At 45.4% G+C, this 18152-nt stretch overlaps 1 protein-coding gene across 3 annotated transcripts in view; it reads right to left on the bottom strand.

Annotated features, from left to right (window-relative positions):
- Positions 1 to 4356: 4356 nt before the first annotated feature.
- The window catches only part of PTPRE (protein tyrosine phosphatase receptor type E), a 228169-nt gene continuing 214373 nt past the window's right edge, over positions 4357 to 18152 (bottom strand). For all 3 annotated transcript variants that reach the window (XM_040439123.1, XM_040439124.1, XM_040439125.1), the window contains 5 exons: positions 17871 to 18005; positions 16115 to 16240; positions 12729 to 12880; positions 9140 to 9275; positions 4357 to 5722 (listed from right to left, as the gene is read on the bottom strand). In XM_040439123.1, coding sequence (XP_040295057.1) covers positions 5648 to 5722; positions 9140 to 9275; positions 12729 to 12880; positions 16115 to 16240; positions 17871 to 18005 — 624 coding nt within the window. In that variant the 3' untranslated portion in view covers positions 4357 to 5647. The remainder of the gene's footprint in view (positions 5723 to 9139; positions 9276 to 12728; positions 12881 to 16114; positions 16241 to 17870; positions 18006 to 18152) is intronic.

Here is an 18152-nt window from a genome sequence, read left to right as displayed (position 1 = left end):
CCCATAGAAATCACATGCAAGGCAATGAAGCAAAAATAGTGAGAAGGCTCCAACCCCCATCTAGCAACAAACGGTGGAAAGTTTCATGGCTGCCATCAAAACCGTATGGAGACATGTAAATGGTAGTCGCAGGCAGGCTTTCCATTGTTTCTCCCTACAGATTTCCAATATAAGGAAAAGACACATAAAATATTATACCTTGTGAACACAGCTGCAATGTGCATTCTGTAGTATTTAATAAAAACCAAAGTTAAGAGTTAGTCACCCAGTGACCAGAAAATAGCAAACGGATCAGAACAAACATCTAATCACATTCTGGAATTATTACAATCCCATGCAAAAAGTGGTTCTTAAGGTACAGCTATTTTACAAAAAGTTAATCTTGTCCGGATAGAGGTCATTCTAATAAGATTTTGTGCTTTGTGTAACAGCAAAGGCAAATAAAGGGTAATTTAATAAAAAGTGCCACGTATAGGTTTACAGTAAAATTCTGACCCCCACCGATCAGATAAGTCTTGGAAAACCCCTCTATGTATTTCTATTTATTATTTTGGTCCACAGTACTGTCCAATAGTCTATGATATTCCATAATTTGGCACCTCAGTGGACCTGAGGATGATGGGTTATCAGATTTTTGCTCTGGACACAGTGGCTGGATGTCACAATTGCATTTTTCATTATTGCATTGTACTCATTTTGAGCTAAAAATACTTTTTGAAATTGGTCTTTTAAAAAAAAAAAAAATAATAATATGGCGGTTTTTTTCTGTACAGAGCTGACATGCTCTAATAGCACCCTTTGGATTTTCTGTCTTTTCCGTTAGATGGGGAGCAGACGGACTCCTTAGCTCTGGTCTCTGACATTATAAGCACTCATTATAGCTCAGTTCTTATCTTACTAAGGGCTCTTTCACACTTGCATTGTTCTGTTCCGGCATAGAGTTCCGTCGTCGGGGCTCTATGCCGGAAGAATCCTGATCAGGATTATCCCCATGCATTCTGAATACAGAGAAATCCGTTCAGGATGCATCAGGATGTCTTCAGTTCCGGAACGGAACGTTTTTTGGCCGGAGAAAATACCGCAGCATGCTGCGCTTTTTGCTCCGGTCAAAAATCCTGAACACTTGCCGCAAGGCCGGATCCGGAATTAATGCCCATTGAAAGGCATTAATCCGGATCCGGCCTTAAGCTAAACGTCGTTTTGGCGCATTATCCGACGTTTAGCTTTTTCTGAATGGTTACCATGGCTCCCAGGACACTAAAGTCCTGTTTGCCATGGTAAAGTGTAGTGGGGAGCGGGGGAGCAGTATACTTACCGTCCGTGCGGCTCCCGGGGCGCTTCAGAGTGATGTCAGGGCGCCCCACGCGCATGGATGACGTGATCACATGGATCACATCATCCATGCGCATGGGGCGCTCTGACGTCATTCTGGAGCGCCCTGGGAGCCGCACGGACAGTAAGTATACTGCTCCCCCGCTCCCCACTACTACTACGGCAACGAGGACTTTAATAGCGTCCTGGCTGCCATAGTAACACTGAACGCATTTTGAAGATGGATCCGTCTTCAAATGCTTTCAGTTCACTTGCGTTGTTACGGATCCGGCGGGCACCTCCGGCAAATGGAGTACACGACGGATCCGGACAACGCAAGTGTGAAAGAGGCCTAATAAGAATGTGGCTTAAATAAGTGTTTATGACCTCTCAGAAATTTAGAGGTAAGGTTTATTAGATGACCGGCACAAAGTAAAAGTGCCAATCACACAGCTAGAAAAACAGTTAAACCTTTGTGACAGAACGGCTCAATATTTTTAATAAAGGCCAATTGAAAAAATTATTTTTTGCCAAAAATGAGTAACATACGATCATTTAAAAAATTGTCTCCGAAGGTGTTCATAGCCTTTAAAGATCAGTCATGGCAGGACAACAATGTTATGTTTAAGGGGTTATCTGATTTTGAAATCAGATTTATCAAATACCTTTAGAACTGCTTTAATAGACGGTCTCCTGTTCAGGACCTATTTGCTAGAATGGAGAACTAGGAAAGTCTCTCGCATTACATGGGAAGCCGAGTGATTAAAGTCCAATTCATACGACCGTGTCTGCTTTTCAGACCCTAAACCGCAGATCCGCAAGATGCAGCCAAAGATTGCTCTTCCATGTGCTTCCGGGTCTGTGCAGCACAAGATAGAACATGTCTCATCTTTGGCCACATCTTGGGCGTGCACACAGCTGGTGTCCATGTTTTGGACACGGTTGTGTGAATGGGGCCTTACTTGGTAACTGTGTAATGTTTCATTTCACCTGTAGCGGTGCTGCAGAAAAAAAACAACACTTCCTGCTGGGTTCCCCCCACAGATTTCGGTTGATTGCTGGGGGTCCCAGTATTGGAGAACTCTTACAATATAAAGAGGTTTTCCAAAACCAACAACCCCTTGAATGAAATTTGCAATGCACCTACTACCCTGCCGAGGTAGTGAAGCAAATAAAGTCATTTGCATACAGTTGGCTTGCTATGTTTGTCATAATATGGAAGCAAATGAAACATTTTACTCCAATAAATACAGCCCTGGCCTGCATTATATTTCCCTTTAAACTCCCTGAAACAGCCTAGAATGCTACTTAGAGGGTGATTACTATCTGATAAGGTAGCATTGCTAGCATATGGCATTACTTTATGATCATCAGGGACAGGGTCTGGATCCTTGGAGTAAGGGAAGGTGGTCGCTCCATTCATTTCTATGGGAGTTCCCATAGAAATGAATGGAACAGCAGCATGCACGCCTGACCGGCCGCTCCGTTCATTTCAGGGGGCTGCAGGGGTTACAGGTCCCCGGTTCTTACAATGGAGGTCCCAGCAGTAGGACCCCCACTAATCTTAATGTAACAGGAATACCCCTTTAAAGTAAACAGGGTCATGCTGTAATTCCCTGCACAACCTATGGTCAGAAGCGATATACCATCACTTCATAAGACAGGAATACACTTTTTAATTTAGTAACAGAGTAAGTGGCGCTACCTAGTGGTATCACCCAAAATGTCACTTAAAAATTAGATTTTTTTTTTTTGCAATAAATATTTCTCTATAATCTTTATAAGACATGTTACAGGAATGTACAATTCTTTTAACAGTACTGCACAGGCGCAAAAAGCACAGTCCTTTAAAAGGTTATAGACACAACCCCACCAGCATGCAATAAGAGTACCTAAAATATAAAACGCGCAAAGAAAAAAAATACATATGTGGGGTTTAAGAGGTATGAAAATAAAATCTATATATTGTGCTGCTCATCTACATATATCTTAAGGGAAAACTGTGAATAAATATTATTTTTTTTAATAGTTACTCTATGCATAGTTCAGGTCCTCAAGATTTTTACCATCAATAGTAAAGGGAATCTGTCACCAGCAAACTCCCTATCCAGCTGTCTGCATAGACACATAGCTGTAGTTCGCCTGTTGATCTGAGGCTCCGTTCCTGAGCTATGATACTTTTTCTTAATATGCAAATTAGGCCTTTGGTGCAATGAGGGCGTCACCACCTCTCATGTTGCACTCAAGGTCCACTCTTTTCTGTGGCCAGCCGCTCCCTTGCTGCTTTGCTTTCACCTAATCTTGTCAATCAAAGCAGTCAGGTAGGGGGCTAGCCACAGAAAGGAGCAGAGCCTGGGTGCAACAAGAGCAGCGGTGACACCCTCATTGCACCAAAGGTCTAATTTGCAAGAAAAAAGTACTATAACTCAAGAACAGAGCTTCAGATCAACAAAAGAAAAACAGCGTTTTAATCAGGTGACCATGCAGGCAACTGGATAGGGAGGTCGCTGGTGATAGATTCCCTTTAACACATACATTTTTGCCATGTTCATATAACATTCAAAGGAAGTCCACCATCATTGTCAGGGCCAGGGGAGATGACTACGTAGGAACCTGTCCCTGTCAATCAAGAAGGAGAGGGAGGGGCCGGCAGGAGGAGCAAGGGTGCACAGTGTGCAATGCCCACCCACAGTGCACTTAACAGCTCATTTGCATATGGATTAAAAGTACCTTTTCTCCAGACCGACGCAATAGATCGATAAGTGAAAGGTATCATCAGATTTAGCTGAGCTAGCTCTACAAGCCATTGTGCCTGGTAAATCAGTGAATTTCCCGGTCACAGACTTCCTGGGTAAAACTGATAAATTGTGTTAGGCCACATTCATACTGTATTTTTGCTCCACATCCAATCCACATTTTTTTGCGGTTTGCATGTAGACCCATACATTTCAACGGGGCCGCAAAAAATGCTGCGTGCTGTCCACATCCGGATGTTGTCTGTTCCCCAGGTAGAACATGTCCTATTCTTGTCCGTTTAGCAGACAAGCATAGGCATTGTTACAATGGGTCCACAAAAAAACTAACGGATGCAACGCAGATTTCACAAGGACATCATCCATATTTTTTGCGGGGCGCGAAATACATAAGGTCGTGTGAATGGGCCCTTAGACTGGGAGAAGCATGACATATGGATTGATACAACAGCAAAGAGACAATCCTCATTGGCGTAACACAGTGTAACAATTTATCAGGATAGCTCAACCCGCCAACCAACTGTTTTGGGCAGCCACCGGATGAAAAGCTCCGTCTACCGACGCACTGCAGCTCAGCTCCCCTGATCTGACTTCTAGGACAGGTTTAATATGACATTTATTATATGATTAGATCACATATATGGCTTTCTGTCAATCAGGCTCCATTTGGAACCTATACAATGTATATAAAATGTTGCCATCCAACACATAGATCCAACCTCTAGCTCTGTAAATATGGGATGTAAGCATATGTCCTGCACATACATTATAAAAGTACACAAACATTCTTTTATTCTATAAAATATTATATAAAGTGATTTTTCTTAAAGTAACATTCTACCTTTATAGCCACCTTAAATAAAATACAAAGAAACTGCTTGGCCGTACAATGTCCTAATCCAATGTTATTACTGAAAATGCTCCCTTTTAGCCCCAGACGGGGGTGGGACATGCCCTTTTGATGCCAAGGAATGGTTTGAGAATGCCCCCAACCTCACGTTCAGCATGGGAGCTGTTGGAGCCATATTCATGTTTGGTCCACTGGTAATGCTGCATATGGGGCATATAATCACGTAAGGAAATTGCTATATATAAAATGATATATTATTGAAAAGTGACTTCAGTGGGGCGAATGAAGCTGAAACTACCTTTGATGAAGGAGATTTACCAGAGGAATGCTTACATTGCAGCATGAAATTCAGACACTGTACAGACTAGACGGACGCTCCCCCGTCACATTTTCTTATTTATGCCATTAAAAATAAAAATAACCTGGCGTATAGGAAAATGTTTGCTTCCATAATATACATGCCGTGTAGTAAATAAATAAATATATACATTACTTTACATCCATCCGCTATCTTCTTCACATCAGGAAGGTATTTTTTATATTTTTTAGTTTTTTTTATGGTATTGGAATCTGTAATAAGTCATACCATACCGGATGTTAAACCAGAAGCAGAGAGCGTTTGTTATTTGGTAGCAGAGAAGAATACAAAAAAGCAGAGAACCAGAAACGAGATAAATTAACAATAAAATATATCATATGAATTAGTCCTTTGTATAAACCGCGCTCAAGTCCTTCACTTGAAATTGGCGTAATCAGAAAATATGTCAATAAAGTCTTGTACCACTTTGTAGCAGAATTCATACTGTTCCTGCAAGAGAGAAATGCGCAAATCAACCCATATAATAAAGACGCAACTTCACCAATGGTCTGGATTAAACTTTTCATATCTACATATCATCGTCTACAGTTCCTATGCAGAACTATGTAACAAACAAGCCTCCTTGTAATCTGAACCTGTAGTCACACTCCTTATTATCGGTTCTCTCTGGTCTTTGGAAGGGCAGAAAAACCAAAGTAGTCTAAGGCCTAGTTCACACGAACGTATGGCTTTTATAGTTTTTTGCAATCCGTTTTTCACGGATCCGTTGTTCTGTTTTTTAGTTCCGCTGTGTTTCCGTTTCCTTTCCATTTTTACGTATGCCATGTACAGTATACAGTAATTACATAGAAAAAATTGGGCTGGGCATAACATTTTCAATAGATGGTTCAGCAAAAACGGAACTGATACGGAAGACATACGGATGCATTTCCGTATGTGTTCTGTTTTTTTTGCGGACCCATTGACTTGAATGGAGCCATGGAACGTGATTTGTCTCCAAATATGGCCTTTTTTTTGCGAGTGTACGGGCCGTTTTTTTGTGTTCCGTTTCCGTATTTCCGTTTTTCCGTTCCGTTGGAAGATAGAACATGTCCTATTATTGACCGCAAATCACGTTCCATGGCTCCATTCAAGTCAATGGGTCCGCAAAAAAAATGGAACACATACGGAAATGCATCCGTATGTCTTCCGTATCCATTCCGTTTTTGCTGAACCATCTATTGAAAATGTTATGCCCAGCCCAATTTTTTCTATGTAATTACTGTATACTGTACATGGCATACGGAAAAACGGAACGGAAACGGAAACACAACGGAACTCAAAAACGGAACAACGGATCCGTGAAAAACGGACCGCAAAAAACTATAAAAGCCATACGATCGTGTGAACTAGGCCTATAGGACATGTTCTATCTTTGAACGGAACGGAAATATGGAAACGGAATGCTTACGGACACATTCCGTTTTTAATGTGGAACCATAGAAATGAATGGTTCCGTATACGGAACACAAAAAAACGGCCCGTACACTCGCAAAAAAAACGCCTAAGGGCCCGTTCACAGGGTGGTTTTACCAGCCAAGCCAAAATTCTGCTGAAAACCCATCAGCGGCCGTGTCCTCTCTGCCTTCCATACATCTCAATGGGAGGCAGAGCAGAACATCGCGGAGTGGCGGCTTATAGCCATGGCCACGCCGAGAGGGGACATGTTCGTTCTCGGCGTGGCCTCAGCTTTGAGCTTCCTCAGTGCTACTTCCCATTGAAATGAATGGGAGGCAGAGAAGACACGACTGCCAGCGGATTCGGCGGAGTTTCGGCACGGCTGTGACGAGCAGACACTGTGCAGACAAGCAGGCAATTATCGGTAGCAAAGTAGTTTTTAAATATTTTTTTTTACAGTATTCACCTGAGGTGGCATCTCATGTGATATTTTTATAGAGCAGTTTGTTACGGACATGACGATACCTAATATGTCTATCATTTTTATTATTGTTAAGTTTTACACAGTAAATGCATTTTTGAACAAAATTAAAGTTTTTGTGTTGCCATTTTCTGAGAGCCATATATATATATATATATATATATATATATTTTTTTTTTTTTACTGCATTCCCCTGACAGGGTGGATCATGTGATATTTTTATAGAGCCGGTCGATACGGACGCGGCAATACCTAATATGTATACTTTTCCTTTTTTTTGCAATTTTTTTTATTACTTAATTATGGGAAACACTTTTTTTTTTACTTCAAACTTTTATTATTTTTATTATGCCAAACTTTATTTTAACTTTTTTTTACTTCCCCCCCCCCCACAACTTTTGGGGGTCTGATCCCTGTACAATGCATTACAATACTTCTGTATTGTAATTCAATGGCTGTAAGTGTATTACACATTGTAATACACTTACAGCCTTCCTGCCTGGCTTATACATGGAAGGCAGCCCCGATGCCTGAGGAAGGCGTCGGGCTGCCTTCCCTGCCACCTGGTCCCCGTCACAGTAGTGTGGGGACCCAATGGGGAAGGGGAGTGAGCTCCCTCCCTCCACACACCCGATGCCGACGCATACAGCAGGGGTCCGGCTAATGGGAACAGCCTGTCCCCTGCAGCTGATCGGGCGGGCGCAGCTCCTGCACCCGCCCGATCAGTGCGCCGTAGTACTACGCCACTGGTCGGGATGTCACTTCCCGCAGCGCCGTACTACTACGGCGCTGGTCAGACCCCGTGTACTGCATGGACCTGATGAGTCCTTCAGAGTGAGAGACACTTTGTAGCTGCTCTGGCTAAAAGATGGGGAAGAGATGTCCCGCTATATTGACTTAGAATTCTATAGCCAGAATGTTTCATAGGGGGTTTTCTAAATGAGACAACCTATATAAACTTGAGATATGCCCACAGACATTGACACAGAACAGACAGCAGAGTGATGTGTATATCTATGCAATATTTTCAGAAACATCTCCTAATACACCTTCATTTTCATTAGAGGGAAATTAAGGATAAGTCATAAATATCTTTTCCTGCATAACCCCTTTAAATAGGACCTTTCATCGGTCCAAACATTGTAAGGATAATCATTAGGCTGTGTAGAGCGGGGCCGCTCCGTTCTTCCGCTATGCCCCCCGTCTGCCCTGTTTCTCCCTGGGCGCTCCTTCTCCCAGGCTGTAGCGCTGTCCAATCGCAGCGCAGAGCTCACAGCCAGGGAGAAGGAACGCCCAGGGAGAAACAGGGCAGACGGGGGGCATAGCGGAAGAACGGAGCGGCGCCCCAGAATAATAGTAAGTGCAGTGAGATCCCGGGGCGCCGCTCTACACAGCCTGATAATTATCTTACAATGTTTGGACCGATGAAAGGTCCTCTTTAAAAACAATGCTTCTACGACAGAATACTGCCATACATACAATTTAAATGCCGCAATTTCTATACCAATTTCACTAAAGAAAAAGCTCCATATGCCTTTTGTCTGGATGCTGTGTTACAGACCTATATAGCTTGGAAGGTGCATGGAGCCTTAAAGGAGTTTCCAGTACTTCGATATTGATGTCCTATCCAGCGGATAGGTCATCAATAGCAGAATGGTGGGTGTCTGACACCCAGCTTCCTCACCGATCAGCTGTTTTGGGTGGATCTGTTCACTGTGTAGTAGCCCTGCCGGGGTACTGCAGCTCAGTTCCCATTCAAGTGAATGGGAGCTTAGCTGCAGTAAACCAGCAAAGAGGTCTTCTATCCACTGTTTGGGTGCCGGGTGTCGGACCCCCACCGATGTGTTATTAATAACCTATTATGAGGATAGGCCGTCTAAGTATCCCCTTTAATATGGCTGTGCGCATGTTCCCTTCAAGATAATACAATGCAGACAGTTTGTACAGAGGACTGTACAGAGTAGAATAGTATGCGGGCCTCCTCTTACCAGTGTCTGCACCATGTGCGGCCGTTGCATTCGTAAACTTTTCACAGTCTGAAAAACATCAAGTAGTCCTTCGGCTTTCACTCGCTCCAGGATATTGCTGAGGGCAATGAATGTCCCTGTTCTGCCGGCTCCAGCGCTACAAAGTATTACACAAATAAAACATCAAAGCTGGCAAACAGTCCCTCACCCCTTAACACTGACCCCCCCACTTTAAAATGGGACCTCCACAGCAGCCCATCCCCTTAACTTTGACCTTCTCAGCAGCCCGCCCCTTTAACAGTGAGTTTCACAGCACCCCACTCCCTTGACAGTGACCTCACAGTACCCCGCCCCCTTAACAGTGACCTCACAGTACCCCGCTGCCTTAACAGTGACCTCACAGTACCCCACTGCCTTAACAGTGACCTCACAGTACCCCGCTGCCTTAACAGTGACCTCACAGTACCCCGCTGCCTTAACAGTGACCTCACAGTACATTGCTACCTTAACAGTGACCTCCATAGCAGTTGCCCCTTTAATAGTGGCCCCTGTCCCCTTAACAGTGACCTCCACAGCGACCTGCCCCCTTAACAGTGACCTCCACAGCGACCTGCCCCCTTAACAGTGACCTCCACAGCGACCTGCCCCCTTAACAGTAACATCGACAATGAACGCCCTTTTTAACAGTGACCTCCACAGCGCCCACCTTTTTAATGCTACGGCGACACAACGACATGTGTCGCGCCACATTTTGTCTCAACAGTTTTTATAATGCTAGGCTATGGTGTCGCCCTGCGACATGTGACACGACAGTCTGCGATAAGCTCCGCCCCCTGTACACAGTAGTATGCCTGCGACTCATCCTAAATGAGAAGGAGGGTTCCAAACCAGCACTGATTCATGGGAACTGACAAGCTTTGTGTAATCAGCACCCCTGGTTAGTAAGGCATTTATCTGTGATTTTATGTAAATTAGATCATGTGGAAACAGCCTTACTGTGACCAGGAGTGCTGATTGGTCTAAAACCTGTCAGTCAATAGCACTAACAGGATCTCCTCCAATGAGGCAGCTCTGCTAGAAGAACTGCTGCCTGTGTGATCAGTCTGGAGCCCTGCTGCTGCGAGTGGGGGGGGAGCCCGGCTCAGGATCTGGGGACACAACTAGCAATACAGACGACCAAGAGGTGAGGGAGGAACCTAAATGTATTGTAATTGTTTTAAAAAAAAGTGCCTGCATGTATGACAGTGTGTGTATGTAAGAGTGCATGCATGTATGACAGTGTGTGTATGTGAGAGTGCATGCATGTATGACAGTGTGTGTATGTAAGAGTGCCTGCATGTATGACAGTGTGTGTATGTGAGAGTGCATGCATGTATGACAGTGTGTGTATGTAAGAGTGCCTGCATGTATGACAGTGTGTGTATGTGAGTGCATGCATGTATGACAGTGTGTGTATGTAAGAGTGCATGCATGTATGACAGTGTGTGTATGTGAGAGTGCATGCATGTATGACAGTGTGTGTATGTAAGAGTGCCTGCATGTATGACAGTGTGTGTATGTGAGAGTGCATGCATGTATGACAGTGTGTGTATGTAAGAGTGCATGCATGTATGACAGTGTGTGTATGTGAGAGTGCATGCATGTATGACAGTGTGTGTATGTAAGAGTGCCTGCATGTATGACAGTGTGTGTATGTGAGAGTGCATGCATGTATGACAGTGTGTGTATGTAAGAGTGCATGCATGTATGACAGTGTGTGTATGTAAGAGTGCATGCATGTATGACAGTTTATGTATGAAAGAGTGCCGGCATGTGTAGAAGTGTGCGTGTAATAGAGTGCCGGCATGTGTAGAAGTGTGTGTGTAAAAGAGTGCTAGCATGTGTAGAAGTGCGCGTGTAAAAGAGTGCTAGCATGTTTAGAAGTATGCGTGTAAAAGAGTGCTAGCATGTGTAGAAGTGCGCGTGTAAAAGAGTGCCGGCATGTTTAGAAGTATGCGTGTAATAGAGTGCCAGCATGTGTAGAAGTATGCGTGTAAAATAAAGCTAGCATGTGTAGAAGTATAAGACATGGGATCGCGCAGTAAAACAGAGGGCACAGCGCATGCGCGAGACTTGGGAAAGCGAACCCGAATTGCGGGCTGTCACTCAAAGGCAAGAGGGGGCGTGGTTACCTGGACTTGAAGTAAGGAGGCCGCTGCCCCCTTGACTTCAAGCTGACATGCAAATTATCGCGGACGGAGGATAAAAGATCGTTATTTCTGACGTTATGCAGCATTGGACTGCAGGATGAAAAATATGATTAGTATCACACTGCGGGCTACCCCGAGGTACTGCTGGCGGGTTTACATGCATTTAGGAGGTGACAGGTTCCCTTTAAACGCACCATCCTTATCACTATTTGATCCAGCACCACTACTCTGTTCTCTCCGCCAGGCTGCAGCTGGGACACTGGCTACAGGTCCTCTTTAACGGGGTTATCCAGCATAGGTCATCAATATCAGATCGGCAGGGATGCCTGTGTTAGAAGAGGCCGGGCCCCCGCCGTGAGCACTGCGGCCTCTTCCTAGGCCATGTGATGTCACCGTACATCGGTCAAGTGAATGGGGCTGAGCTGCAATACCAAGCACAGCCGATATAAAATGTACGGCTCTGTGCATGGTAAGCACCCAGGAGGCCGCAGTGCTTACGTGAGCGCCGGTGGATAGGTCATCAATATTATTTCCCAGATAGTCGGAAAAATATCTTCTCCGTCCCCTTCTATTCAAGAGCATAGCAAAGTTTGGGACCATAAACTTAGGCTGGATTCACATCACCGTTTCATTTTCCATTCTTCTGATCCGTCAGAACAGGGGGAAAAAAATGAAAAATAAATACAGATCCTGTAAAAAAACCGGATCCTGTGCATCCGTTATGCACACTTTGCTTTGCATCCGTTTCTTTAGATGGAAAAAAATAAACTCTCCTGCGTGCAATACTTTTTTCCATCTAAAAAAACTGATCACAGATGGAAATGGCTAAAACGGATGCCCCATGTGCATAACAGATGTACGAGATCAGTTTTTTTCCTTTTTTTTATAGTATCCTTTTTTTTTTCTGTTCTTCTGACGGATCAGAAGAACGGAAAGGGAAATGGTAATGTGAATCCAGTCCTAAATTAGTCATAATTTAGTTGGAAGAAACAAACAACTCTGCTAAAACCCTGATGGGGGTTGTAGTTTCAAAGCAGCTGGTTGCAGACCGCGGCTGTAGCTGATCGCTGCAGGGAACCCGACAATCAGGGAAACTGTGATGTAAATTCTAAAGGCAAAGCAAAGTCTAGAGATTGGAAGGGACACGGCGATTAGAAGGGATTACCACAACCTCAATGTCTGAGACCCCGTCAGATCACAAAGTTGCTTGGGATTTGTTTTCCCATAGGGATACATGGCAGTCTTGGCGCGGCTGCTGTGATTCATAGATTTTACAGCGACTTGTGGCAGTCACCATGAAGCCCTAGTCAAAAATGGGCAACTTTTATAATACGTGCACCTGCAGTATAGAAATTGTGGATCAGTTGCATAGGAAGTCAGTCTCTCAGGTTCCCTGGGGTCAGAGGCATACGTTGCCTTACCTGCAATGTACAATGATTGGGTGGTTGCCCGTCTGTTGCTGCTGTTTTTGGACGGCTGCAATAAGATCGATCATCCCTTTCCCTTCTGCGGGAATTCCTATCTCAGGCCAGCCATGAAAATGGAACTGTCGAACCAGCCGTGCCTGCTTCTCCTGCATAAAATATTTATAACAGTTACTATCGGTAATTTCCAAATTTACTTTTATGCATGGGATTGGTAAAAAAAAAATCCCTTAAGGCCTCCTGCACACGAACGTATTTTTTTGCGGTCCGCAAAAACGGGTCCCGTTTTTCCGTGATCCGTGACCGTTTTTTCGTCCGTGGGTCTTCCTTGCTTTTTGGAGGATCCACGGACATGAAAAAAAAGTCGTTTTGGTGTCCGCCTGGCCGTGCGGAGCCAAACGGATCCGTCCTGAATTACAATGCAAGTCAATGGGGACGGATCCGTTTGACGTTGACACAATATGGTGCCATTTCAAACGGATCCGTCCCCATTGACTTTCAATGTAAAGTCTGGAGTCCCTTTTATACCATCGGATCGGAGTTTTCTCCAATCCGATGGTATATTTTAACTTGAAGCGTCCCCATCACCATGGGAACGCCTCTATGTTAGAATATACTGTCGGATATGAGTTAGATCGTGAAACCTCATTTCCGACAGTATATTCTAACACAGAGGCGTTCCCATGGTGATGGGGACGCTTCTAGTTAGAATATACTACAAACTGTGTACATGACTGCCCCCTGCTGCCTAGCAGCATCCGATCTCTTACAGGGGGCTGTGATCAGCACAATTAACCCTTCAGGTGCCGCACCTGAAGGGGTTAATTGTGCTATCATCTCCCCCTGTAAGAGATCAGGGCTGCCAGGCAGCAGGGGGCAGACCCCCCCCCTCCCCCCTCCCCAGTTTGAATATCATTGGTGGCCAGTGCAGCCCCCCCCCCCTTCCTCCCTCTATTGTAATAATTCGTTGGTGGCACAGTGTGCGCCGCCCCCCCCCCCCCCCCCCCCCCCTTCCTCCCTCTATTGTAATAATTCCTTGGTGGCACAGTGTGCGCCCCCCCCGCCCCCCCCCCCCCTTCCTCCCTCTATTGTAATCGTTGGTGGCACAGTGTGCGCCCCCCATTGGCCCCCCTCCCTCTATAGCATTAACAACATTGGTGGCCAGTGTGCGGCCTCCCATCTAGCCCCCCCCCCATCATTGGTGGCAGCGGGTTACTAGCAGTAGTGATTCATACTTACCTGGAAGCTGCGATTTCTGCTTCCGGCCGGGAGCTCCTCCTACTGGTAAGTGACAGTTCATTTAGCAATGACACTTACCAGTAGGTGGAGCTCCCGGCCGGACACGAACATCGCAGCAGCCGGCCCGGTAAGTATGAATCTTCTACTATTGTACTATTGCTAAGTAACCATGGCAACCAGCGTCCTGGTTGCCATGGTTACCGATCGGAGCCCCAGCGATTAAACTGGGACTCCGATCGGAACTCCGCTGCCACCAATGATGGGGGGGGGGGGGGAGATGGGAGGCCGCACACTGGCCACCAATGTTGTTAATGCTATAGAGGGAGGGGGGGGGCCGATGGGGGGCGCACACTGTGCCACCAACGAATTATTACAATAGAGGGAGGGAGGGGGGGGGGCGCACACTGTGCCACCAACGAATTATTACAATAGAGGAAGGGAGGGGGGGGCGCACACTGTGCCACCAACGAATAATTACAATAGAGGGAGGGGGGGGGGGCCGCACTGGCCACCAATGATATTTAAACTGGGGAGAGGGGGGAAGGGTCTGCCCCCTGCTGCCTGGCAGCCCTGATCTCTTACTGGGGGCCGTGATCAGCACAATTAACCCCTTCAGGTGCCGCACCTGAAGGGGTTAATTGTGCTGATCACGGCCCCCTGTAAGAGATCGGGTGCTGCCAGGCAGCAGGGGGCAGTCTTGTACACAGTTTGTAGTGTATTCTAACTAGAAGCGTCCCCATCACCATGGGAACGCTTCTGTGTTAGAATATACTGTCGGTTCTGAGTTTTCACGAAGTGAAAACTCAGCTTTGAAAAAGCTTTTATACAGACGGATCTTCGGATCCGTCTGTATAAAAACTAACCTACGGCCACGGATCACAGACACGGATGCCAATCTTGTGTGCATCCGTGTTCTTTCACGGACCCATTGACTTGAATGGGTCCGTGAACCGTTGGCCGTGAAAAAAATAGGACAGGTCATATTTTTTTCACGGCCAGGAAACACGGATCACGGATGCGGCTGCAAAACGGTGCATTTTCCGATTTTTCCACGGACCCATTGAAAGTCAATGGGTCCGTGAAAAAAAGCGGAAAACGGCACAACGGCCACGGGTGCACACAACGTTCGTGTGCAGGAGGCCTAAAGAGGAGCTGTGACCTCTCCCGATGTGTGCGTTTTAGTAACTACTTGCATTACATATGTAATAACGATTCTGGAGCGTCTTTTCTTATAACTCTGTGTTCTTCAATTCCTCTTTTATTCCTGCTAGAAGTTTAAGAATAAAGGGACTAGTGGGTATTACCAGTTGGGGGTGTATCCCTGCACAGTCTGCCACTGGCAGCACTGATTGGATTGAGTCCAATGCATTGGCACCCTCCAATGGTAACACCCAGTTGTAACTTTATTCATAAACTTCTAGCAGGAATAATAGAGGAATGGCACAAGACAGAGTTAGAAGAATAGATTCTCCAGAACTGGCATTTTATGTGCAATACATTTAGGTACTAAAACAGACACGTCAGGAGTGGTGGCCGGTCCTTTTTAAGCAATTCTGAGTGCTTCGGGCACTCACAAGTGGCAGTTTTATAATAGAGGAAAATTCCTCTGCACTTGGCACATGTCCCTGGCACGCAACTGCAAGATAACCTGAAATCTGACAAAACCAGAAGACTGAGCCAAGGTTCATATTGTATTTTTCTTGTCTTCCTAGAGCAGGGATCAGCAACCTCCGCCACTCCAGATGTTCACAAACTACAACTCCCAGAATGCTCCATTCACTTCTATGGGAGTTGTGAGAACAGCCGAGCATGTTTGCATGCTGGGAGTTGTAGTTTCACAGCAGCTGGAGTGTCGAAGGTTGCTGATTCCTGTTCTAGAGGTTTCCCAACCTTATATTTCGACACTGCCTTTTTCTGGTCTTGTTTGATCCTGCAGTGGTTAACCCTTCCATCTGCGCCCTACTTCTTCTGTCGGATCGGTTGTCAAGAGGTAAGGGAGAGAGGGAGGGGAACATAACCACAGGGTTCATCTTAAATATGTAACCATGGGGACGCATGGGTCTGCATAGGAGCTGTAGACACAAAGAAAGACGAGGGTCTGGATAACAGACGCTCCGAACAAACTGATGTTTTGTAAATATTACCTGATTGCTTGTAACTAAGAAGTCTCTGACACTGATGGCGTCTAGTAAACGGTCACTCTTCATCTCTATAGTTATTTCTCCATGGGTCACAGAGCCCTCGGACGGCCAGTACTGGCAGCATTTTTCCTGGTGGAGGAAAAACAATCAGCCTGAGGCTTCATGCACACAGCAGTGTAGTTTATGCAGATTTTCTGCGCAGATCTTTGTGCATTTCTGCGCCAAAATACGGACGCGTTACTTGTGGATTTTGACATGTCTTCGATTTCAAAATCTGTACCACAGGTCAATGTCCACATAGAAAATTTCCACACCGTGTACATGACACTTTAAAAATCTCTTCTGCTTAGCTTGTACTGTATTAGGCCTTATGCACACGACCGTTGTTTTGGTCCGCATCCGAGCAGCAGTATTTGCGGCTTGGATGAGGACCCATTCACTTCAATGGGGCCGCAAAAGATGTGTGCTTTCCGAATCCGTTGCTCCGTTCCGTGGTCCGCAAAGAAAATATAACCTGTCCTATTCTTTTCCATTTTGCGGACAAGAATAGGCAGTTATATTAATGGCTGTCCACTCCGTTCCGCAAATTGCGCAACGCACACGGACGCCATCTGTGTTTTGCGGATCTGCAATTTGCAGACCCGCAAAACACACAATGGTAGTGTACATTAGGTCTTATGCTGCAGATTTTCAGCACAGAAATCTGCATGAAAAGTCCGTGTGCAATACGCATCGTGTGCATATAACCTAACACGGTGCAGATTTATGTCATCTGCATTATTTATGATGGTTTTTGTGCATTTTTTATGTGGTTTTTGGTGTGGATTCGAGGCAGTTTTGTCGCAGGTTTCACCCTACCATTGAATAGGGTGAAATCCACACGAAAAAAATGCAATTGTCATGCTGCAGATTTCAAAATCCACACAGCAAAGCAAAGTGTATATGAGATCTGTCTAATCTCATATACTTTGCTGGTGCAGTATTATGCCGCGTTTTTTCTGCACTAAATCCGCTTGGAAAAACTGTAAGGGCTCATGCATACGGCCATACTTTCTGTCTCAATCCGATCTGCATTTTTTGCAGATCGGATGCGAACCAATTTATTTCCATGGGACTGCAAAAGATGCGGACTGCACACCCTGTGCTGTCCGCATCTGCATGTTTATTTCACGACCCGCAAAGAAGATGGAACATGTCCTATTCAGACAAGGATAAGTCATTTCTGCAGAAGTAAAAAAATGAACGGTGGCATGTAATTGGCCGGGATCCATGTTTTGAGGCTCTACAATTTGTGGACTGCAAAACACTTATGGCTGTGTGCATGAGCCCTAAGGCTGCATTCACACGTCCGTGGTGTGTTGCGGACCCGCAAATTGCGGGTCCGCAACACACCAGCCCGGCACCCCCATAGAGATGCCTATTCTTGTCCGCAAGCTGCGGACAAGAATAGGACATGCTCTATCTTTTTGCGGAGCTGCGGACCCAAAATCGGGGCCGCGCTCCGCAATTGCGGCTGCAGACAGCATACTGTGTGCTGTCCGCATACATTTCGTCCCCATAGAGAATGAATGGGTCCGCACCCATTCCGCAAAATTGCGGAAAGGATGCGGACCCATTTTGCGGACGTGTGAATGGAGCCTAATCCGCATTGGGCACCAGCACCCTTAAAGGAGATTTCCTACTTCACTGTATCTTGTAAGGAGGTAGGAGGTCATAACAGATACAACTCATTGTTGATTTTTCAGTAATTTAATTTTACCTGCTCCCTTTCCTGCAGTTCTGTGAGAATCACAATTGTGTGACACTTCCACTCCCACACCATCCGCCAGAAATCCTCCACCGTATGCGGCAGAGGACCTTGAGTTGCGATAAAATAGTCTTTCTGTCGATAGCCCTAAGAAATAAATGACAACAAAAGACATAATATAACACTCATTGTCAAAAAAATAAATTAGACACTGGGTCTTGCCACAGGAGAGTGTAAAAGTGCTTCCCCCACTGCCCTATAAAAAAGGCTTTCAGAGGCAACTTTTGGGTAGTG

Source organism: Bufo bufo, chromosome 6 (assembly GCF_905171765.1).
Source record: "Bufo bufo chromosome 6, aBufBuf1.1, whole genome shotgun sequence".
In the NCBI taxonomy this organism is placed as follows: domain Eukaryota; kingdom Metazoa; phylum Chordata; class Amphibia; order Anura; family Bufonidae; genus Bufo; species Bufo bufo.
This window is presented reverse-complemented; position numbering and strand designations above follow the sequence as displayed.